This window comes from Periplaneta americana, chromosome 16 (assembly GCF_040183065.1).
Source record: "Periplaneta americana isolate PAMFEO1 chromosome 16, P.americana_PAMFEO1_priV1, whole genome shotgun sequence".
Classification (NCBI taxonomy): domain Eukaryota; kingdom Metazoa; phylum Arthropoda; class Insecta; order Blattodea; family Blattidae; genus Periplaneta; species Periplaneta americana.
In genome coordinates this window covers 181,110,198-181,136,455 of record NC_091132.1, presented here as the reverse complement: position 1 = coordinate 181,136,455, position 26,258 = coordinate 181,110,198, and the positions used below count along the sequence as shown (strand labels likewise).

The 26,258-nt window shown below is 36.6% G+C and overlaps 1 protein-coding gene across 2 annotated transcripts; it reads right to left on the bottom strand.

The window, feature by feature from the left end:
• Window positions 1-212: 212 nt before the first annotated feature.
• On the bottom strand, window positions 213-24,963 carry LOC138692163 (zinc finger protein ZFP2-like). 2 transcript variants are annotated; one of them, XM_069815199.1, is made up of 6 exons: window positions 24,846-24,963; window positions 21,741-21,838; window positions 16,314-16,439; window positions 8,428-8,565; window positions 4,938-5,017; window positions 213-4,116 (listed from the first exon to the last, which is right to left on the bottom strand). In XM_069815199.1, the coding sequence occupies exons 2-6, from the start codon at window positions 21,831-21,833 to the stop codon at window positions 2,970-2,972; spliced, it is 1,584 nt and encodes a 527-aa protein (XP_069671300.1). In that variant the 5' UTR covers window positions 21,834-21,838; window positions 24,846-24,963; the 3' UTR covers window positions 213-2,969. The 2 variants fall into 2 exon arrangements, with proteins under 2 accessions (XP_069671300.1, XP_069671301.1); XM_069815200.1 differs by having other exon boundaries at window positions 3,972-4,108.
• Between the last annotated feature and the right edge of the window lie 1,295 nt (window positions 24,964-26,258).

Here is a 26,258-nt window from a genome sequence, read left to right as displayed (position 1 = left end):
AATTTATTCTGTATTGCTTATCATTTTATTGTGTATTGTTTATATTGTGTACGTATACCACTGCCACCGGGTGCTTGCCAACTTGCAGTGTAAATACATACATACATACATACATCTCCGAGCAAGCGGTTCAACAGCTCAAGCTCAAGAAGAAAAGAACTTTAACTTCAATGTGGATTATATAGTATAAGTATAGTATAAGCATTAAGTATAAGGAGTGGAATATCCCGAACGAAATCATCCTCGCTGACCCAGATTTCCAACTGCCTCAGAGTACTCACTTGCTCATTGGAGCTCAGTTCTTCTTGTATCTACTGAAGGAGGGAAGGAAAACTCGACCAGGATATCCGACTCTGCAGGACACTCACCTAGGATGGATTTTATGTGGAGAGTATCCGCAATTGAATGAAGGGAAAGACAAGAGACAAGAACCTAAATAATTTTAGTTAGATCTGACCACAGCCTAGAACACCAGATGCAGAGATTTTGGACCCTAGACGAAATAAGTCACATAACTTATTCGCCGGAACATAGGACATTTGAAAAACACTTCAAGGATACTACTGTGCGAGATGAAGATGGAAGAAATATTGTAGAACTGCCCACGAGGAAGGAAAATAATCTTGGAAATTCGAAGGAAATTGCTCTTCAACGCTTTCATTTTCTAGAGAGGAAGCTGCAAGCACGATCACGTCTTCGCATATAATATTTTGAGTTCATGATAGAATACGAGAAACTAGTACATATGTTTGAAGTTCAGTCAAATTCTCCGCTACATACATCATCATTAAGGAGCGGATTCCTATGTAATTAAATATTATTTTTGCGTGTTATAAAACACAATTCACAAAGTAAAAAATTCCGTACATGAAGTTTCAAGTTTAAAACCCGAATTTTATTTCACATAAAAACACATATTTTCACAAAAAGATTATGTAAATACATATTTTCAGGAAATCTATTACAAACACATAAAACTTGGAGTTTTTTTACTTAAATAATTTTTTACAAGAACTTTTAAACATTTTAAAACTAAATCAATTATGTCACTCAGAAGTACGTCATCTTTTTAAGAATTCTTGGTTGCTTCGTGTTTCTAAGCGCTATGTGGTGTATCCGTGATCCATTTTCGTAATTGTATCGCCATAAGTTCTGAGAACTGCTAGGCAGCATATCAGTGTTATTATTAGAGAATAAATTAACATGGACAAGGAGGAGAGATCTTGCAACACATAATTAGGAATGTTTATTGTTGCTGAAGATCATTTCAGTCCACGCTTTGTTTGTGAAACACAACAGATAAGAGCTCGGGTATGAACATTATTTAATTTAAACAAATCTCTAGCCTCTCGCTAATGTCCATCAAGTGAGGCAATACGTCTTGTTGTGATTCAAAGTTATCGGGCTTCGTCAATCGATATCCTTCAACATATAATGAAAGATGGTTGTTTAAAAAGCGATTTGGCTTTCCTATTAGCAAATCTAAGCTTTTTGTGTGACACCATAAAAAACTCGAAACATCCAAAAACCTATTGTCTGAAACAGGGAGGTGCGTGCCATGGAAATTAAACTAGACTCGCTACCAGGTTCAAAAGTTCAAGTACTAAGAGACAAATTCCAGAATGTGTATGGGAAAAACAGTGGATATAAAAAAAAATGTGTAAAGTTGCTCAAGTATTGGAGGGTGTACCTGTAGGTGAAATTGACGTTGTTTGTGTTTGTGACATTCCTTTCTTTAAATATGCACGTCTGACGTCCTGAGATGTGGAAAGATCGGCGATGACGGTCTTGCCAGGGTGGCTACTGTCAAAACCAGTTCGTGTCATCACACGTCCTATCAAGAAGTTGTATGTGTTACCGAAACCTGACTAGTAGTGACTGTGAAAACATAGTCAGAACATTTTATTAGAATTTCAACTTGATGTAAATCCTACACTCATTCCAGTAACTAATACTTTGCTTAAGGCCACTGACTTTAGGTGTGGCGGTATGTTAGGTAAATTTCATCTCTAATTGTTATTTGTGTCAACTTTTCATTATTCATTATGTGTGACTTTTTTCCCTCGAAATTATTCAAATTAACTTTACAGGGAGTTATTTCTGAAAGCTTAATTTGCATAATACACGTCACTGTACGTAACAGAAAACCACAATTTAAAGTCACACAGAGTTAGTGTGCACTCAAATGTTGGTCGCTTGATGGTTGTCAGCCCACTTTGAGGTCTGTGGATATAGAGGGAAAAATTGTATCGGTGTCGGGTACAGTTCCCGGGTAGCTCAGTGGGAGAGCGTTGGTACGTTTAACGAAAGGTCCCGGGTTCGATACCCGGCCCCGGAACAATTTTTCCCTCGAAATTATTGAATTTGTATGTTTATAATATTGGCAATATTCGTTAATAAACTTACGAGAAGATGGCTGACAACCAACTAAGTTTTATTTCAGCCTATTTAGGCTACCAGACCGTGAAACAACTTTACCAGAATTGCCTTACAAAGATTCATTAAAAATAAGCTTCAGTTCATCAATACTTACGCTATACTTACTAGCTAAACATATTTGACTGTCACATTTAGAAGGTTTCTCGTCTGTGGGCAACACTTCATAACTCATATAACTATCGACTAAGAGAATCACTCAAAATCAACATCGCTTTTGAAAGTCTCTTCGCCCCTATGCTGGCGTTGATGGCCTGTTAAGGTACCCTTACGAGTGAATCTTTTACCATAAACGCCACATGTTAAGGGTTTCTGGCCTGTGTGCTGACGTTCGTGAACTCTCACGGCACTAGAATGTGAGAAACACTTAAAACCAACATCACATTTAAAAGACTTCTCGCCTGTGTGCCGGCGCAGATGGCTATTTAGATTACTGGACATCGAGAAAACATTACCATAAACTTCACATTTAAAAAGTTTGATGGCTGTGTGCTGGCTGGTATTACAAATTCGAGTAACACTCACCACCAACATCACATTTGAAAGGTTTCTCGGCTGTGCTTACGTTCGTGCCTTTTTAGGTAACGCAACTGAGAGAAGCATTTCCCACAATCATCACATTTGAAAGGTTTCTCGGTTGTGTGGATACGTTCGTGACTTGTTAGGCCACTCGACCGAGAGAAGCTTTTACCACAAACATCACATTTGAAAGGTTTCTCTCCAGAGTGCGTGAGTTTATGGCTATGTAAGGAACCCAGACTAGAGTAAATCTTACCACAAACAAGACACTTGAAAAGATTCTCGCCAGTGTGCACAACTTCATGATTTTTCAGAGAACCGGAATGAGAGTAAGATTTATCACAAACATTACACTTGAAAGGTTTCTCGTCAGTGTGCGTGCGTTTATGAGATTTTAAGTAACACATCAAAGAGAAACACTTACCACAAACATCACATTTGAAAGGTTTCAAGCCATTGTGCTGAAGTATATGGGCTCTCAGTGTAGAGTATTGAGCGTAACTCTTACCACAATCACCACATTTGAAAGGTTTCTCGGCAGTGTGAAAGCGTTTGTGAGTTTCTAATTGATTCGCCTGAGTGTAACATTTACCACAAACATCACATGTGAATAGTTTCCCGACTGCGGGCAGACATTCATGAACTTTTAGGTTAGCCGACTCAGGGAAGCACTTACCACAAACATCACATTTGAAAGGCTTCTTGCGAATGTGCAGTCGTTTATGGTCTTTTAGGCTACACAACTCAGAAAAGCATCTGCCACAAACATCACATTTGAAAGGCTTCTCGCCAGTGTGCGTCCTTTTATGAGGTCTCAAGCTAAACGACGAACCGAAACACTTGCCACACACATGACATTTGCAAGTTTTTTCGCCATTGTGCTTGCGTTTATGTTTTTTTAAGTAACACATCAAAGGGAAACACTTACCACAAACATCACATTTGAAAGGCTTCAAGCCACTATGGAGAACTGTATGGACTTTCAAGCTACCCAACTGCGAGAAACATTTACCACAAAGATCACATTTGAAAGGTGTCTTTCTTACCACAGGTTCTCCCAAGGTAATAGAATTCTTGACAATGTCACTTACAGTCCCATTCTCTTCAAGTGCAAGACTGTCCAAATCTGTTGATACATTTCTGTCATTCGTAGCTGCAAATCTGAAGCAAATATAGTATTAGCCTATAAAACAGTTGCAACAAAGACACATTCATTTTATTGAATACTAAAATAAAACAAATCTATTTTCATGAGGAGGTACATAATGAATAGAGATACCAACTTGTAATTAATTTATGAGTAATGTAGCAAGTATCAAAATGTTTCAACAATTCGGACTTCACCTGTACAATGATTTTTATAAGAATTACAAACTGTTAGTCAACTCTTCGCTACCTTTTACCTTTTATTTTTAATAAACCTCTCTGTCCAAAATGAACTGCCTTTGCCTTACTTTCTTCGAGACGAGAGAGCTATTTTATGTGATTGTTTCGGAATTCGGGATTGCAAATGTGCTATAACGTTTGCTATCTCTTATTTTTATGATATATAAGACCTTTGTAGTTGGTTAATTTTGTGACTTTAAAATAGGAAATCCTGAAGTGGAACATTACTGATTCCATTTCATAGTAGCGTAAACATGAGAAACTCTGTATTGGTATTATCTCTAACCTGATATTTGTTGTTTTGCGAACACTGAACTAATAACACTGCATTAAAAGTTGTGTAACAATGTAATTTACAATTTTAAAATAATATAGGCTTTCTAAATATAACTTTTTCTCTCCACTTAATTATAAGAAAAATCCGAGCCAGGTAGATCTGGGTTCGACGTGCAAAGAACCGCATCTGGAGGGCTGGGGTCGACGTGCAGGGAACTGCATTTGGAAGACCTTGGTTCGACGTACAGTCAACTTGAGTGAGTGAACTTGAAAAACTAGCCAAGGTGAACGAACTGTGAAGGCTCGGGCTTGACACTCACCTTTCGATGAAAATCTCGTCCTCTGCCGTTAGTTCCACCATTGACTCCTCATTCAGTTGGTGGAAGTTACTCTGCTCTTCCTAAAAATAGAGGAAATAAAAGAGAAAAATAGCACAATTTACGTTAACAAAGGCGCATCGATTTTAGATGCCACAGAATTCCGTTTAAGTCATATTAGCCCTACCTGAGTTTGGCTAAAAGAAGAGATATCATGGGGCAGATTTTTTATGGGATAATTCTTTTCATTATAGAACAGATTTTTCCACCATTTTTGAACATGTGGCACAATGAAGGTGTAATTAAAATGCTGCGGCATATAACATAACGCTGCTGTTTCCAAGTACGACGGGAATTTTGAGGGTTTTAGGAGGGAATAATTGCTACAAAATACAGATAAATCAGATAAATTGACATATGCATTGTTGTGTTAAACAAAATATTTTCAATTTTAGATTTAAAATTTCTCAGTCAACAAACCAGGCAATAAAAGGTGAAAAGGCTACATGCAAAAAAAGAAAAAAATGTAAAGAAGAGAAACAAAATACAAGTCATTCACAAATTTAACTAACTCGATTTATGTATCTTTATTTAAAGTTTATGACATAAATGCAAAATTTAATGATAGAGAATTATTCCAGCGGAATATTGTGTGATAATTATGGATGTGTATTTTTTAACTTGTTATTTAGGAAATTCGAAAACATACAATATCATCACATGTGTTGGAAAGTATTTAATCAGCGAAACATTTTCTTTCATAAACACAAATAAATCTTTAATTGTAATAACATTAAATTAATTACTTACTAAAAAATGGCTTTTAAGGAATCCGGAGGTTCATTGCCGCCCTCACATAAGCCCACCATCGGTCCATATCCTGTCCAAGATTAATCCAGTCTCTATCATCATATCCCACCTCCCTCAAATCCATTTTAATATTATCCTCCCAACTACGTCTCGGCCTGCCCAAAAGTCTCTTTCCCTCCGGCCACCAAAATAACACTCTATATGCATTTCTGGATTCGCCCATACGTGCTACTTGCCCTCAACATCTCAAACGTCTGGACTTAATGTTCCTATTCATGTCAGGTGAAGAATACAATGCGTGCAGTTCTGCGATGTGTAACTTTCTCCATTCTCCTGTAACTTCATCCCTTTTAGGCACAAATATTTTTCTAAGAACCTTATTCTCAAACACCTTTAATTCTGTTCCTCTCTCAAAGTGAGAGTCCAAGATTGATAACCATACACAACAATCGGTAATAAAACTCTTTTATAAATTCTAACTTTCAGATTTTTTGACAGCAGACTAGATGACAAAAGCTTCTCAACAGAATAATAACAGGCATTTCCCATATTTATTCTGCGTTTAATTTCCTCGCGATTTTCATTTATATTTGTTACTGTTGCTCCCAGGTATTTGAATTTTTCCACCTCTTCGAAGGATATATCTCCAATTCTTATATTTCCATTTCGTACAATATTCTGGTCACGAGACATAATCATATACTTCGTCTTTTCGGGATTTACTTCCAAACCGATCGCTTTACTTGATTCAAGTAAAATTTCCGTGTTCTCCCTCATCGTTTTTTGGAATTTTCCTAACATTTTGACGTCATCCGCATAGACAAGAAGCTGATGTAACCCGTTCAATTCTAAACCCTCTCTGATATCCTGAACTTTTCTAATGGCATATTCTAGAGCAAAGTTAAAAAGTAAAGGTGACAGTGCATCTCCTTTCTTTGGCCCGCAATGAATTGGAAAAGCATCAGACAGAAGCTGTCCTATACGGACTCTGCTGTAAATTTCATTGGGACAAGTTTTAATTAATCGAACTAGTTTCTTGGGAATACCAAATTCAATAAGAATATATGAAACTTGTCTCTTAACCAAGTCATACGCATTTTTTAAAACTAGGAATAACTGATGTACTGTACCCTTGTACTCCCATTTTTCCTCCAATATCTGTGAAATACAAAAAAATCTGATCAATAGTGGATCTATTACGCATAAAACCACAATGATGATCCTCAATAATTTCATCTACATACGGAGTTAATCTTCTCAAAAAAAAATATTGGACAAAATTTTGTACGACATCAACAAATGTGATATTCTTGGAAAGTTACTGTTTTAATTAATTTAAATTCTAGTTTTACTGATTTGGCTACCCTAGATGCGTGTCAGTCATTCTCTTCTCTGCTGCTCGCACACCTACACTGTGTTTACAGAAGACTGACTTGAGGTGCATTCTGTATTCTGCCACATACCAGCGGATCTTTAAGATGTGCCACGGCAAAATTCTGGAAAATGGCTGTTATGGAATAACTAATTAACTACTGTACAATAGCAGAAATTAGTCACGAATTTGTGGATTATTTAAGTGGTTTTTTTACGACACTGTCAACTGTAAAGGTAATGTACTGCCTGAGCAAAATAAAGATGATAATGCCAGCGAAATGAATCCAGGGTCCAGCGCCGAAAGTTAACCAGCATTTGTTCCTAATTGTTTAAAGGACAAACCCAGAAAAAACTTCAACCATGTAACTTTTACATTACCAGGTATATATTGGTCTGATTCAGTCTTCTTTTAATAGTACTTCTCTGCTCATAATACCAGCAGTTTACAAACATATTCTAATGATAATTAAATGTTGCGTATATGTGGATAACAATGATAATACTGACTAATTTATTCCAGATTGGCTGCATAATTTCTACCAAGCAATATCATGTACTATGAAATTATACTAAAGCTCCAGTACACAAAGATTCCTTTGCTATGACCATAACGATCATTACACCGTAGATAAAAAATTCGTTCGACCATTTCGTGAACTCGGTAACTTGAAAACAGTAAATAAAATAAACAGTAGTTTCATGCATACCCTGCCTGCACACATATATCAGAAGATGTTGCCAAATTCAGAACATAATAAGGAATGCACTCAAAATAAGTTATATAATTTATCTTAAATTTATAAAATATATTTTCTCTACGGGTAAAATAATGTTCTACAGAAGATATATTGCAAATACCTAAATAATTGAAAACAAAGGATGAACAACAAATGAAGGCAGGTGATAACGTTTGCACGTACATCTAAAGCAAACTGAATTATTTGGAAATGGTGAAAGGTACGATATCGAAAATTTTAGACAAAGACACAGAAAAGACAAAAAGAAGTCCCGTCCTTAAGAATAAAATTTTTTCAAACGCACTGTTGAAATGTGTAACTTGGTAACCATTAAGAGTAAGTATAATAAGATATTTCGTTTTCATAATTAAAACATAAAACGAGATAATAGTTCAGAATTAGTTCTCTGTAACATGACACACATTTAATAGTAAATAGTGACAAGTGTTTTTGTCTCTATCGTAGAGTGAAAGGCAGTGCAAGTACTCTTGAAAAGAGGTAGTGTCCGTTACAATCTAAATACAAGATAAACACTGGAAGAACACGCAGTATATTTCTTCTGCTCTACTCACCTCTGGTTCTCGTTTGACGACAGGGAACGAAATTGGCACTGGATCTTCCTCAAATTTTATCTCTGATATGAGATCAGGGCTCTGGTTCACATATTCCTCCTTTATGCCAGTCACATGATGAGTCAAAAAATTCCGTTCCTGCAGTACAAAGAGAAGTGTCAAATGAGCAATTTATTACAGGGTGTTAGAAAACGAGTTCTAACGTTACAAGCTGCTCAACTGTGTGTCCCCCGCAGGGCCAGGATTCATGAGCAAATACAAATCTTTCATTCAAAAATATTTTTTAGACATGTCATGAAAGTCTGTGATAATACAAAAGGCTAATCCAGACAGTCATTATCTTCCTTCACATGTAGATGGATTTTACCTGGTTGAAGATAATTTATTTGATGGAATTCCTTGCTTGAAGAAATATGCAAATTCAGAGAAAATAGCTATATGGAATGAAAAAAATGGTACTCCTTACTCAAAATGAAGCAAAATTTTAAATTTTTTTCTCTGAGAAAACGATTCCGTGAACTCCTGAAGGACATTACCTACATGTTTTCCTGGAATTAACGCTTCAATGTCTGCACCGGGATCGAACCCGCAACCTTGGGCATAAAAGGCCAGCGCTATACCAACTCGCCAACCAGGTCGACATCATGATGTGAAATTAACAAAAATCCATCTGTTAGAAATTCGCTGCAAAACTGGAATCCAGATATTATCTGCCCAAAACAATAAACTTATCTGAGAAATATCAGTTTCTTCTGTAGTAGGTAAGTAGAATGAATATTTTCAGTGTGTATGCCTGAACTGAGTAAGTATTTTTATTCTTAAAAAGTGAAAAAACAATAGAAATGAATGACTCACTCAAATGTTAGAAATAGTAGTTCTTTTTTTTTTTTCGTATGTCCCTGGAAATTGTGAAAAGATCTCGTAACCTCAATTTAAATCATACTGGGACCTAGTACAATTTCAACTCTCGGAACACAATTCTTGGATAACATTTTGCATGGCGTATCTGTTGCTTATAGAATAACTAACTATTGTAGGGCCACCTTTAGTAGCGGAGAAGTGGGGCTAGGGGAAGCTAACCTCTCGATATGCCGACCTGAGATAAAATTCTGTATCATCTGTTCAAAAACACTATCGCCCCATAGTCTGTGCTGATCTTTTATTAAATCTCTGCCTCTGTGCAACGTCACAGCTTGTTTTTAGAGGGTAGAGAAATAGCAAAATGTTGTAACGTCTTTTTAATATTATGCTAAAAAGCATGAGGTTTCTGTGGAAGATATTACAGGATCGAAGAGTCGTTCGAGAACGACCGAACATTATTGATTGGCATTGCAGGAATATCACAAAAGTTAAATGCTTTAGCGCAGAGCAAAGACAAATTAAGATTTTATTAATTTGTCCTACAGAATAATATCTGTAATAATGACAATTAATATCTGAGGGGAAAAATTCGCTCCGGCGCACAGTGGTCTATTTCTCACTTTTACATTTGCTCTAAAACTCAACCTGCTCAAATTGTAAAACACTGACGTAGAAATATAGCCAGATAGTTGCGTAGCACTTCTAAGTACAGGGATATCATTTTATTTTTAGTAGCATTTTTAATATTAACCTGTCTATACCTTTAGAGAACCGGAAAAACCGCTTGCTCCCCCCTCCAAGATTGGAGTTCGATGATACTGGCGTAAAACACAAATCACTCTACTAGGTATAGGATGGAAGAAAAGTAGTTCATCCATTTACGTAAACTAGGAAATATCGCGATTTTGAGTTTGATAATTTTCATTAGGTTTTCCTTTAATCAAAGTACAGTACTGTATTAAGAATAAGTGTTTTTACTCACGAAGTGAGTTATCCTTGCGAACTTATTCATTATGCAGTGTATATTATACTGTCTACAGCACATTAGCGTAAAATATAGAGAAAGAAGTTAAATTGAAAAATAATCATAATATGAATATTTAAACACAATTTTGAAAATGGTGGCCGTTCATTTCGATACAGGCTTCAGTTCTTTTGTGCATATTATCGCACTATAGACTATTGCATCTAATTCCAATTCCCAGTTTCGTCGTTCGTACTAGTAACTCATGTTGAAATAATTCTGTACCTACTTTACATACTGTAAATTCAATCTTCACTTCTGCCCGACCCGAAAATATAAAATTACTCAGACATGCTATCTACTGTCCGTCCAAGAGGTTATGCCACAGGATTATAGAAAGGGAGGAAATCACGTGACAGTTAATTACTTAACGAGGCCCTTTTATTTAAGTTAAATTAAACAGCTGTATAATATTACGTAAACTTCCAATTCCTAAGAGAAATTAATGTTTTCAGAAAAGAGCTAAGACAGCCCAGCTATTACAGAGGGGCGAGCAGAAGCAGGTGGGGGAAATCGGGATGCGACGTAGGCAAACGGACAGTACCTGTGCGAAAATATGATTCAATATTGAAAGCTCTTTCGTCACTAGAAAACGCGAACATATTTCTGGAACGTACTATACTCAGTAACTCAGTACTGCTTACTATCTGCGGTCTTGGTTCTGTGTGGAGTTGGAACTTCCTTAGTAGAAGGGGTGGGAGTGAAGTACATTCAAAAAGTCAGGTACAATAAAATTGAAGTAAAAATAAAATGATGTCCCTGTATCTTTTAATAGAATCAGTAGAGATAAAAGAGCAATAACAACACCGTTAAACGGAACAAAATAGACACAGCCGTCAGTCGCTGATTGTCAGCGCTTTCAGTGGGTTTTTCGTTTTCTTATAGCAACTGCTTACTGTAGTATATTGTGAATATTTGAGTGTCATCATGGCTGCTGGTCCTTCAGGTAAATTATGTACTATTTTTATCAACATCTCTTGATTCTATCACTATAATACAATTCATTTTTGGATTAAGAGAGAAAATGCGTCTCAGCGAGTTTAGAACTGAATTCAACAGGATTGAAAAAAAATAACCCCCTTTCTTTCGGGTTAAAAGTTGTTTAATAGTCTTCATTACACCCATATCTATGTAATAAGACCCCTCTTAATGTGCGTGGGTCTGCGGAAGTTATCTATTTTTTATGTTTTACGTTGCCAGCCATGAGTCAGATAGTGACGCGAATGGACGTGCTTGAATTCCTTTTCAACGGAAGTCTTCTTTCTCGAGCAAATACTATTGCTGTAAAGAAGCAAATGGTGGACTTCATAACATCGAGAGTTCCTCAAACTAAGGAAGAGGAGATATGCAGTAAAATTTCCCTCTTTTCTAACAAATTGTTACGTCGCACAGTGGTCCGGAATCCATATTTAGGAGGACAAAAGTAGAAAAATGACAAGTAAAAAAATGAAATACAACCCTTAAATTATTTTCCTATATAACTGAGAAACACTGAATTGATAATCTTAATCAGCGGAGGTAGCTGCATAGCGAGATAAGAAGCCGGTAACATGCCACATTTCGCCACCCAGCATTCTTACTCAGCAAGCGCCGCGAGTCTGCCGTTTTCTTTGTGCTGTAACTCTGTTGTAAGTGGTCGATTCCATTCATATTTGGTATCAATATGTCAAGTAGTTCTTTAGGTATGTAACACTGTTTGTTTTTGTTACATTTAATGTTATTATAGCATGTCACATTAGCATGAATGGACACGGGACAAAATATAAATGTATCCATCGAGTGCAGACTTAACTAAGGTAGAGAAAAAAAACACCCTTTGTTCAGTCCCAAAATGATTTTTTTTTCATTTCCTCGAGTATTTAAATCTATTTTAAATGCAGTCTTAAGGTGCGCAGATTTGCGGAATTAATAAATTATGCGCACTCTTCTTTCCAGGTGCAGGATTGCAATTTTTCTCGATTACAGTTATTTAAACTGAATCTGTTTCCTATGTAAAATTTAGGGAATTCAAGGTGGCAGCTTGTTAATTATGTATCAAATAAGCTTCCCGAGTGCCCAAAAAGTGCAACAGTACCTAAAATGATACATTTTCCCCATAATATAATTTATCGTTGGAGAGCAAGAGGATAAAGAATATTAGTTTTCTTGTTAATGAAATGAACATTGTCTTAGCAAACTATTTATTAAATTAGGTTCTCATCGTGATAGTAATGAAAATTTAGAGAAAAAGTACCCTTGGAAAAAGTCGTGGCCGCCCAAGAAAGCTTTTCCATTATATAAAGTATGAGGTCGAAACAAAAAGAATCCAGAGAATTAGAGCTTGTATACAAAACAAGATTACTGCCTGTAACTATTGTATAAAGTTTCATGAAAATCTGTTAGAACAAAAGTTACTAATTTTGTCTAAATGCATCCCCCTATAAGTGGCAGTTCCTCTTATACCGACGTAATCAGAGTTTGTACACAAAACAAATGTACTACGTGTAACTACTGTATAAAATTTAATAAATATCTGTTAGATAGGAGAAAAGTTACTAATTTTGTCTAACTGCACCCCCTATAAGGGCTAGTTCCCCTTACACCAACGTAAAGACAGCTTGTATACAAAACATATTTGCTACCTGTAACTACTGTGTATAATTTCATAAAAATATGTTAGATAAGGGAAAAGTTACTAATTTTGTCTAATTGCGCCCCCTATAAGGGGTAGTTCCCTTTAGAGCAACGTAATGAGAGCTTGTGTACAAAACATATATGCTATCCGTAACTACTGTGTAAAATTTCATAAAAATATGTTAGATAGGAGAAAAGTTACAAATTTTGTCTAATTTCGCTCCCTATAAGGGGTAGTTTTTCTTATACCAACGTAATCAGAGTTTGTATATAAAACATACATGCTACCTGTAACTACTGTATAAAAATTTCATAAAAATCTGTTAGCTAACTGCAAAGTTATTAGTTTGTCCCGCTAAATATGCATTCTAGACCACTGTGCGGCGCGGGGATCGACTTAACATAAAAAAAACGTCAACGTACCTATATGCCTAACTTGGAGTCAGACCACAAAGGGAAACATTGAAGGAGGAGAGTTCGATCCGGTGCTGTGGATTGAATTCGGCGTAGCTCAGTGGTCAGAGCGCTTGGTACGTAGAACCAAGGCCCTGGCGCCGGAGCGAATTTTTCTCCTCAAATATTAAAGACAAAATCGCATACATGTAAGTTAGCATGTTTACTACATCTGGAGACCGACGAGGAAGATTTGGAATTTCTAATATAGAAGAGTTTGTGATGTCTCATGTCCTTCATAGGAATACGAAGGCTGATACTGTTTAAGAAAGATTGACAATTAATCTCACCTTTAAGGACCTTACATAAGAATAAGTAATCGAGATCATGACGTCTGGCATACAGGCTTCGACATTTAAAGTGCTCGCATTTTCGATCATAGTTATACTCAGAGTTATTAGGCAGGAATCGGTAAGAACATAATGAAATAAATTTCCTTTGAATATTTTCCAGTTTTGACGAATCAGAACTAGTAATAGAGTTCCAAACTACAGATGCATATTCGAGTTTCGATCTCACTAATGTATAGTATAGTATTAAAAGAGAGTCAGGTGTTGAAAAAGAATAAGTAATTGACCGAATTAATCCTAACATTCTTATTGCGTGGTTATAAATACAATCAATGTGGTTGTGAAAATATAATTTATTGTGAATTAATACACCGAAGTTTCTAATACAATCTTTTCTGTTAATACATTTTTTAGATGACAGTTATATTTTAGTGTAGAGGTTTTCCTTGAAAATGATATTACATAAGTTTTGGATTCATTAATCATCATCCCGTCATCAACTGACCAATTGGTAATTGAATTAATGTCATACTGTAGAAATTGACAGTCGGCAACACTATTGATTATTCGAAAAATTTTAAGATCATCAGCCACTAATAGATAGTCAGAACTTATTCTTTTGCAAATGTCGTCAATGAAGATTAAATATAGAAGAGGTCCTAAAGTTGAGCCCTGAGGCACACCTCAAATAATATTAAATGGATCAGAGAGAGAATTCGAAATTCGTACGCTAGACTGTCTATCGTGTAAATCATTTTCAAACCAGCTTACGTAGCTTACCGATAGTCCTGTATTATCTAATTTAGACAAAAGAATAGAATGTGGAACTATATCAAACGCCTTACTGAAATCAAAATCTATTGCATCAGTTTGGCCCTGGGATTCAACAACAACAACAACAACAACAACAACAACAACAACAATAATAATAATAATAATAATAATAATAATAATAATAATAATAATAATAATAATACAATAATATGCATTAATAACAATATCTTTAACGAACATCTAAAACGGAAAATACCCATAATATTTATCACTTTCATCACTGGATTCTCTGCATATGTGTTCACTAAAACAAAATACCGAAAAGACAAAATGCAAAAGTACAGTAGAAATGAGACTACAACTTTCCGCCATAAAACCGATTTTGGACTTGAAAACAAATACATTCGTCCCACTGAACAGAATTATTGAGATACTAGCTTTCACTTGTCTGTTAACTATTAAATATTAATAAAATATTACAAGGATTCCGCAGTTACACTTTAGATTAAAAGGCGTTTCACGGTGGAAAAAGTTTTTGAGAAACACTGCCATAGAGGATAGAGTTTACGGATGTGTACACGTGATAACCGTAATCGCGATTAGGTCCATAATCTCGAGTAGAGACTGTAATCTGCCACTGGTATTAGTGTTTAGTTACAGGAATTGATAAGAAGGACTTAATTTGTTTTGTGAGGGGATAGCCTATACATTCGCTTGTCCATGGCTGATCTTGCTCCATAGCTGACGAAAGAAATTCTGAAAAGGTCGATGTGTTGAACGTATGGTAGTAGGCACATGCGGTACCCAGGACCTCCCACTCTCTCCCTCTGCCTCTCGCCCCACAAAGAAACAGCTCAGGAAGTGAGGCATGGGCAGTAGTTCTAAAACAATTTCCCGACTCTTTTTTTGCCAGTGACATAATGTTACATATTGTCGCTACACCTACAAAATTGGCTATGTGCATTTAAACAGATTTTGCATTGAGAAAGAAAAATGCATTATCACTTTTAATTCCCTTCATTTTCAAAGCTACTTTCATCATTTCTCATGTAAGGATTCAGTGCTCGGGTTTTCCTTTCCTACGAAAATAATGCTTCCATGTGTACTGCGAGCATTCCAGTGCAGCTGATATTATAGGCTACACAGGGTCTTGTGACGTCAGGAGGCAGAGAGATAACTCGCACAATGTCCCTTACACAAGGCAGGCACTCAGCAAGATCTCCGTCGCAGTGTGTCATTGTCTGCGATTCAGTGTCTGTATATTAACAAAAATGCCGTTACATTTTTACAATATCGAATACGCAGATATGATTCATGTTTATGGCTTTTGTGATGGGAATGCTAATAATTCTGTGAACGAATATCGAAGAAAATTTCCACATCACAGAATGTTGTCACGTGTTGATTTAGTTCACACATTTCTGTCACTGAGGGATACTGGTTCAGTCCCCTGTGTTGCGAAGGCATATGAGAGTGTGGTTGCCCAAAATGAAGCAGTACGACGTCAACGCACGAGTACCAGGTAGGTAATAATGTGATTTATTTAATTTTACTTAACTAATTTATTTATAATACACCCAGTACCATTGCTGTAAATAATTTAAATGCTTAAACCTTAATAATATCTACATTTATGTTTAACACTCAGGAGGGAGTAATTCACTCAATTAAAAATATATGACCAGAAATCACACCCTAGAGTACTGCACAACCTCCGTGAATCACCCTGTATATATGAGATTTTACTGCTACTGTCAAAGACTGAAAGATGCTGCATGTACTGTTGTAAAAAAGACAATGTCCGTTACAATAAAAATGCAAGATAAACACTGAAAGAAGAACACACTGTGCATTCTTTGTTCTGCACTCACCTCAGGTTCATGTTTCACTACAAGGAGCGATTTTGGCACCGGATCTTCCTCAGATGTGAGATCTTGGCTCTGGTCCTCATATTCCTCCTTTATACCAGTCACATGATGATCCGAAAAATTTCGTTCCTGCAGTAGAAGGAAGCGTCTTAAATGAGCAATTTATTACGGTGTTAGAAGACAACTTCTAACTTTACTGGTTGTTCTCTATGTGACCATATGTCACAGCCTGATCACAAACCACAGCATGTGTTTTACATTATGATGAATAAGGCCAGGAATCATATGCAAAAACATTTGTTATACATGTTATTAACGTCTGTGGTGATGAATATGAGCTATTCCATCTCAAATCGACCGAAATACAGAGAAAATTGACCTTACAATTCCTAAATACAATAAAATCTTTTTTGTACGTAGAGAACTGTGATACAATGCTTTGTGCAAAGTTGAGACATCAGAACTTCACAATGTTTAAATTAAAAATAATTAAATTTATCGTATTTTCATAAAATTAGCAACTATAAACTGTTGTAGCTTCGAAACTCTTTCACTCAATGATCAAAATCAAGGTTTATCTTGATGCTGAGAAATTAAAGTATATATTGATATACAAACAGATTTTCTTACTTTTTATGGAAATGAAGAAATTTAGAATTTTCCTCTTTAAGACGCCTTTGCCACCGAAAAAAATATTTAAAAATATATAGTTAGATCCCGCATTGAAAGTAGAAATAAACATTTTTTTACTGATGGCACGCTGATAAGAAAGTAATGAAAATATCAAATAAAGAAAATAAATAGTACACGCATGAACTAACCAGCTGACTGTGAGGCGGGAGTTAGCTGAGGAAAGCAAGGCCAGGAGAGAAACACGTGATGTTTCGTCTAGTAGCGGATAGCTGGGCTACCATTATCACAGGTTTTCATAAACATAGAGTAGGAGTAAAATGACGCCCAACGCTCGCTTATCTTCAGCTCTCGGCCAGTGCGTGCGGTACTGCGCCGTTCAAGTCCAGGCGTGCGACAATAATCTATTTAATACCCTCGAAACTTACTGCCGTACCACTAAACAAACAATGCCGAATCCCTCTTAATAATGCAAGGGTTTTCTCAATATTTGTTTTTTACATTTTTACAAATGGGCAAAAAGCCTAAAAGTAAGTAAAATCAGATTATCTCTCTCTCTGTATACAATAAAAATAAGGATTACTTCTTATCATAACCTACTAAATGTCAGCTTCAAAATGAGCTCTCGTTGAATGTTCTGCAGTAAATGGTTCCAGAGTTCTGTGCGCTGAAAGAGGCTTGTTTATATAAAATAAGTTAAATTAGTCGCTCATTAGTACGAAAACCGTTTGATTTTCGATAGTATATTTTTTTTAATGCACTCTCCTCAGCACCTTGTATTAATAGGGAAGATATTAGAGTATTAAAAAATGCGAGGTTTTTTACTGATCGATTTCATATGGAAAGCTAACTGTGCATAGTTGTTTAATATTTCAGCCATTACTGCGTAAAATATACTACTGTAAATTATATTTAGCATATCTTCTACATTGTGTTAGATTAGCAACAATATTTGCGTAGTTTAGTAAAAGAAGTAATAAGACTCTGGATTATTCCCTAATAAGCATATGGAAAATGTGGAAAAACCACGACTGCCCGCTTTTGTTCCACTGAACTACTGCACAAAAGGAAGCATTCCCAAACATGCCTGCCTACCTGACTATATCACTCCTGCCCTCCTTTCTGAGATGCCGCACTAGCAGCATATTGTTTCGTACCGGTAAGTACGCAAACATTATACCACTGAGTTACCACACATTTCGACAACAAGCCTTTGCCAATGTCCTTTTGACATGTATGAGGGGGGAACATTGTGGGACCTGCAAATTATTCAGTGTCATATTCCTATATTTGGAAGTTTCGTGAATTGTATCACTATCTAAATTAGAAACTGACACAACAGGGTTATGTTCGTTTTAAAGGCGTGGGAGGACAATCTGTAAGCGGAATCATAAAGACAGTATAATGCAAAATATTGGTAGACTGTACTACATTGCTGTTATGAAGACTCATCTAAGCTACTCTTATTTTCTTTCCATGAGTGTACATTAACAGTACGAGCAGTGATGTTATCCTTGTCAAAATAATCATTAAATGTTTTGAACATGTTAATTCCTCACACATTATACTTCTCGTATCTAATTGGTTGTCAGTGGGGGAAATGAACCCATCTCGATTTTTTTCCATTTGGAACTTGGTTTCATCCGTATAGCCACGTTGCATCACATAACGCATATTACTATTAGCAGCAGAGTCTTCTTCAGTTACAAGCCGGACCATGGTTTGGTTTGGCAACACTGAGTGGAGGGGGGAGATTCTAAAGTGATATTGATGTAATTGTGCTTGCTCATTGCTTTCGTTGTACGTAACGTGTGTTTTTTTCACTATTACTTTATGCACAAAGGTAAGATCAAGATTATTACGAATTCGAAAATAGTGTTTTATTGCAATCAATTAGCTATACTTCAGAATACGGCGTAAGTAGGCTACTTACATACAAAGAATGGCTCTTAAAATAATTACAATAAAAAACATGTTTATAATGATAGTACACAGGTAAATAAATAAATAATACATTCCTTGCACCGAAAAGAATAAAATAAAAAATGCAATAAAGACCTAAGTTCCTACGCTGTATTCTTAAGTCCCATTTAATTAACAAATTTGTGGCTAGCAAATTGACAATGTTTTGGGACTTTATGGTGTTTCACCTCTGACGTGAAAGGTCTAGGATATCATATACATTTTAATATCATGCGATTACCTGTCGTGATTTTCTATAAATATTTCAGATACCGGAATTCTTTTATTACAGGTCATCGCTTAATTTTCGTCAAGTTTGACAAACGACGACGTCAGGACACTGACGTAACGACATGGCCGACGTAAACCTACACGACGAATAAATAAAACTCACTGAGATATCACCTCAAAACTAACCCACTAACATTCTCACATAAGTTGACCTATTGTCACTGAGATATCACCTCAACTAACCCACTAGCCTTCTCACATACGTCGACCACATGTCACTGAGATATCACCTCAACTCACCCACTAATCTTCTCACATACGTCGACCACATGTCACTGAGATATCACCTCAACTAACCCACTAGCCTTCTCACATACGAGGACCTCATGTCACTGAGATATCACCTCAACTAAATCACTAGCCTTCTCACATACGTCGACCACATGTCAGTGAGATATCACCTCAACTAACCCACTAATCTTCTCACATACGTCGACCTCATGTCACTGAGATATCACCTCAACTAACCCACTAACCTTCTCACATAAATTGACCTCGTGTCACTGAGATATCACCTCAACTAACCCTCTAACCTTCTCACATACGTCGACCTCATGTCACTGAGATATCACCTCAACTAACCCACTAGCCTTCTCACATACGTCGACCACATGTCAGTGAGATATCACCTCAACTAACCCACTAATCTTCTCACATACGTCGACCACATGTCACTGAGATATCACCTCAACTAACCCACTAACCTTCTCACATAAGTTGACTTCATGTCACTGAGATATCACCTCAACTAACCCACTAACCTTCTCACGTAAGTTGACCTCATGTCACTTAGATATCACCTCAACTAAATCACTAGCCTTCTCACATACGTTGACCTCATGTCACTGAGATATCACCTCAACTAACCCACTAGCCTTCTCACATACGTCGACCACATGTCACTTAGATATCACCTCAACTAACCCACTAGCCTTCTCACATAAATTGACCTCGTGTCACTGAGATATCACCTAAACTAACCCACTAAGCTTCTCACATAAGTTGACCTAATGTCACTGAAATATCACTTCAACTAACCCACTAACCTTCTCACATAAGTTGACCTCATGTCACTGAGATATCACCTCAACTAACCCACTAACCTTCTCACGTAAGTTGACCTCATGTCACTGAGATATCACCTCAACTAACCCACTAACCTTCTCACATAAGTTGACTTCATGTCACTGAGATATCACCTCAACTAACCCACTAACCTTCTCACATAAGTTGACCTCATGTCACTGAGATATCACCTCAACTAACCCACTAACCTTCTCACGTAAGTTGACCTCATGTCACTGAGATATCACCTCAACTAACCCACTAACCTTCTCACATAAGTTGACTTCATGTCACTGAGATATCACCTCAACTAACCCACTAACCTTCTCACGTAAGTTGACCTCATGTCACTTAGATATCACCTCAACTAACCCTCTAGCCTTCTCACATACGTTGACCTCATGTCACTGAGATATCACCTCAACTAACCCACTAACCTTCTCACGTAAGTTGACCTCATGTCACTTAGATATCACCTCAACTAACCCACTAGCCTTCTCACATAAATTGACCTCGTGTCACTGAGATATCACCTAAACTAACCCACTAAGCTTCTCACATAAGTTGACCTAATGTCACTGAAATATCACTTCAACTAACCCACTAACCTTCTCACATAAGTTGACCTCATGTCACTGAGATATCACCTCAACTAACCCACTAACCTTCTCACGTAAGTTGACCTCATGTCACTGAGATATCACCTCAACTAACCCACTAACTTTCTCACATACGTCGACCACATGACATCACCCCTTTCTCCAATCTAGCCAACATATATTCTCAAAAACACAGTACCGATATCCTATATTCATATAGACAACAACAAACCCTGATAATCAAAGTGATTGTATGCATCTACAAATCCTAGGTAGTGTTGATGTATAGCAGGCATTCCTAATCTTCAACAAAATTGCAACATTTATGGAATCACAAAACAGCTGTTTACAAGGAACTTGAAAATCAACGGCGTAACTTTATTGAAATAGCAGGCAAGACCCAACAATTTGGTTAGAATTCTGACACACCACAAACCACAACTAAGACTATAAAAATGTAGTTTATACAATATTTAATATTTGAAGAATAGTCAATAACTTTGTCATCTTTAACCGTAAAGTTTGCCAAAGACTGCAACTATTTTATTTCGAATTATTGTCTTGAAAATTCCTTATAAATTGAACGATTTTCACTTCAGAAATTACCGGAAGCATCTCGCGCTAGTTTCAACTTGGAATGTAACTTTCAAGTTGCCTATAGTTAAAGCTTTTCCTGTTTTGATTCTCGAAATTTTTTGTTTTGAATTTACTTGCGTAAGTTCGGAGTTTTCTTATTTTTTAACTTACTCCAAATTTTAATGTTTTCCGCTGAGTTTTCTTTGTGTTTTCATTTCTGGGGCAAAACTCGGATATTTTTCTCGAAAGGACAGAAGCAATATATACCAATAAACTGTAAACTGTATTTACTCTCAATATAAGCTACCTGAGATAAAGTATTCCCCTCTGCTGTATCAGCTTTATGATTTCTTTCTATTGCCAGAGGGTCGATCTCATGTTCTATCTTGATCTCGTCCATCTCGACTGAAAAAGTAAATAATAGGAACTTTAAATTGACATGCAATTTGGATATACTTACTAGTATGAGTAATAATCACACACACGCAGGCATACACACACAAACGAACTTAAATGATGATGTTAGTGTTAAGAGTTTCATGGTTAACTTAGTAGTATCGCCATAGTCTAGTATATACAGTCACGAAGCTCAATACGTGGGGAATATGCAACCATAGATAGTTGCTAACCACTAGGATCGCTACTATCGCCTCATCACAGACAAGGCGAAATAGTACCGGCACAGTCTATTGTTCCTAGTGCCCTCACAACTCAAGCTTCTTGACTGTATACAGGGTGTTTAAAAAATACGGGGCATAATTTCAGGTATATATTTCCCACATGTAGACAATAAAAATAGTTCATTACAACATGTGTCCGGAAATGTTTTATTTCCGAGTTATGGCCTTCATAACATTGAAATTGTGGAAATTTGTTATGCCATCTCGTGTGAACTGTGCTTCATCTGTAAATAATACTAAGGCAGGAAAGTTCGGATTTACACCACACTGCTGCAAGAACCACTGACAGAACCTAACTCGTGCAGGGTAATCTGCTGGTGACAGGGCCTGTACACGTTGCAAATGATAAGGATACAATTGATACTCTTTCAACAGTCTCCAGACAGTCGTATGACTTGCAACGCTACCCTTCGTGTGCTGATAGGAGTCATGTTCACAGCCTCCAGAATTTCCTCCTGTACTTCTGGAGTTGTAATACTTGGTCATCCCCTTCCCAAACCAGGAGAGTTAAATTTTCCATACTGGCACAGACGGTAATGGAGAAGTACAAATGTCTTCCGATCTGGACATTGTCACTGTGGGTACCTCTCTTGGTACAAACGACGAGCCAGCGCAGCATTGCCGTCCGCCTTACCGTACATGAAGTGTATTTCTGCCAGCTCTTGATTTGAATACATGTCGCACAGCCTAACGCCTACACATCACTGAATGTAACCTTCGCCTCGGAATGAACTGTCAGAGTGCCCTCTTAATGTCTCTTTTGACGGCAACGACCTACGGAAAGAAAAACGTTCCGGTGAATTTCAATGTTGTGAAGGCCATAACTCGGAAATAACGCATTTCCGGACACATGTTGTAATGAACTATTTTGATTGTCTACATGTGGGAAATACATACCTGAAATTATGCCCCGTATTTTTTAAATACGCTGTATACTAGGCTGTGGTAGCAGTATCCGATATGTAGTACGTCACGCATTACGTCATACTGTATCTTAAAAACATAGACATTTCTCTCCACCGCATAACACAAAATACCAAAATCCGCTACCATAGAAACCACGAAAATCATCGCAAAACACACAATTGTAAATAATAACCTCGACAGGAAACCCTCTAAAACACTCATACACTCAAACCTTAATGTCTTCATTTTCCTGCAGTAAATCCCAACCTCGCTAAAACAACAATGTATCCCACTATTCTACTATCGATCTATTCGCACATACGAATATACACTATTAATTAGCCCCTAATTTTCGATTAATATATACATCTAAAGAGACATTCGCTAATAAGTAATAACTGTCCTACAAAATAACTTTAGCGTTATTAATCAATGTTACCCCCACTTCAGACGTGATGAAAATACCTGACGTCATCTCACTGAAATCGTACTCAAATGGACTACTTTCATGTACGATATACGAGCCAAATATTGCTCTATTTCTCTACTATGAACAGACCTACATCACGAAGGAAAGATTGATTGAAGCCCGTTTGTGAAGAATAAATCATGCAACTTATGGTTAGATACAAGATGTAAAAGGTATAAGTGCCATTATTTTAACTCATGATTATTTATGCCATAAGGAAGAAACAATGTACTTACAATTTTTTTCTAATTGCAGTATTTGACTAATTATTAAAATTTACACTAGGATGGGGAGGAGGGAGTTAATATGTACACACAGAGCTCAAGCGGTACATACCAGTACAAAACAAATGCTCTGTTTTAATGCAGGAGCGGACCATGATAATACTGTTGTTTACATAAAACGAGCAGCAAATAGAAACCATCAATCTCATTAATAGAACTTTATGGTAAATTTACATTTTATGTAACAGTATTGCTCCATTTTTTATTCACGTTTTAAAAATAAACAATAATGGTTTTCTGCACAAAATCACACGAACTGTTTTTCTAATGCAAAATTTTAATCTCTCCCGCTTCCGTAAAGTAGTATCATTTTTAAACAAATTTTTCTTGTCTGATTTTCGAAACGGGGTAAGAAACTCCTAGTTTCTAAAAATCGTTGAGAAACTGCTACAAAAGTTCGCCGATTCGGTAACCTACTTTGAGGAAAACGTTGACGGTACATCCTTCTTGCCTCACTTGAATTACGACTTTCTCCATAAATTAATAACATACGATATTCTAATCTGTAAATGACATTTGAAGTTGTTTACCGAATACCCTGTACTGAACAGCCATCCGCTCGGCAGTAGAGCTATGGACAGGGAGCTTGAACTCAGCTGACTCGTACTTACGTCTGTGCAGAGTACTACCTGCTGAACACGTTATCACGGGATAAATTTCAGAACACGGATTCCTTCCTTTCCCTCTTATTTTTAAATTTCAAATTTGTTCACACAAAATAAATTACTGGCATTGAAAAGTTCCCTTTCGTAATCATGATGACAGTGATGACACGCATTCGACAAATGCTGACAAATTTGCTCTTTTTAGTAGTTTTAGATATAGGCTAATTGTCAGTGAGGAACCCGTATACTGAAATTTTCCCAACTTGTCTAACGATATAAGTAGTATAACGCAAATAAAATAAAGAAGAAATATTTTTTTCTGGGAAAACTATCTCCCAAGTTTCGACCGTATGTTGCATGGACATCTTTTGATTCTGTAGACCGTCCCCGACGACTGTAAAAAGGACGGCATTTGTACCCCTTACACTCTGAAGAACGCAATGCAATAATATAAACATATATACTTACCTTTGTGGAAGAATATAATGAACTGCTGATAGTCCGTAGCATTTGCCACGTTCAAGTAATTGGGATGATAATGAAACTTTATTTCACAGCATCTTTGAGAATGATATGATCAAGGAAGCCACGATAGCAGTAATCCCGAAAAAACAGTGTCGCCAACACCCACTCAGAAAAAAAAAAGTTGCCAGAAATCGCTAAAAGGGAAAACCAGCCAATCCGACTATGCGGACAGTAAAATGTTACATAAACTCATCTAACAGAAATAGATATAATCCTTCTCGTCGTGTTATTCCTCCCTTCCGATGTCAATTCCCGTCTCAGCATGCTGTTTTCGCTTGTATGTATGCTGCCGTTGTTCCAACACGTTATAAAACACTTGATGGGATTTCATAAAGAAATCAACATTTTCTCACGCTGTAAATTCCAAAACTAACTTTTAGAATCGCTGAGAAGATATTTATTTTCGTCCTTTTTCTAAGTTTGTTCTTCACAATATTAACCTGGCTAAAACTGGTTCCAATTCCACATTTGAATGTGGCAGCATTGGAACAGAAAAAGCAAATGAAATTAAAATTGAAAAGGATTTTCACCATCAGAACTTTTATATTGATTCACTTCTTTCCAAAATTCTACAGTGGTAGACTGATTGCCACATTTCCTTAAGTACCGGTATATGTTTTTCCATTGTTTTTCAATTCGCATACGTGTATTCATAAAGCTACAGCCAAATCAATAAGTTTTATTTTATTGGGTTATTTTACGACGCTGTATCAACACCTAGGCTATTTAGAGTCTGAATGATATGAAGGTGATAATGCCGGTGAAATGAGTCCGGGGTCCAGCACCGAAAGTTACCCAGCATTTGCTCGTATTGGGTTGAGGGAAAACCCCGGGAAAAAACCTCAACCAGGTAACTTGCCCCGACCGAGATTCGAACCCGGGCCACCTGGTTTCGCGGCCAGACGCGCTGATCTGAATATAAATAGGGCTCTATTTTATTTTGATGAGATTTGATTAAACATTTGAAATAATGTATCTATATGTCTTAACAGTTCACGTAATTTTAATCAGAACATAGCAAAGAATTCTCTATCATATCATGAACGGCAAAAAACTGAGGTCCATTCAACCTGAAATATCGCCTAAACGTATAATCATTCAAATCGAGTCCAGTGTCCAAAACTCGCCCTTATTTTCGTAAGATACAATGTGATTTTCAGATGTTTCTGGCTTTAATTTTAGGCCTACTTTTTCTTTTCATTAACAAAATATGTTTATGTAACTCCATTTCCTCATCATCTGAATACTCAGATTCAACATAGCGTTCGTGCGTAATTTGTAAAGTACAAAAATATAGAGGTTATATATTTAAGTACGACAATATACGTAAATACATAACCTATAATATTTCCTCCA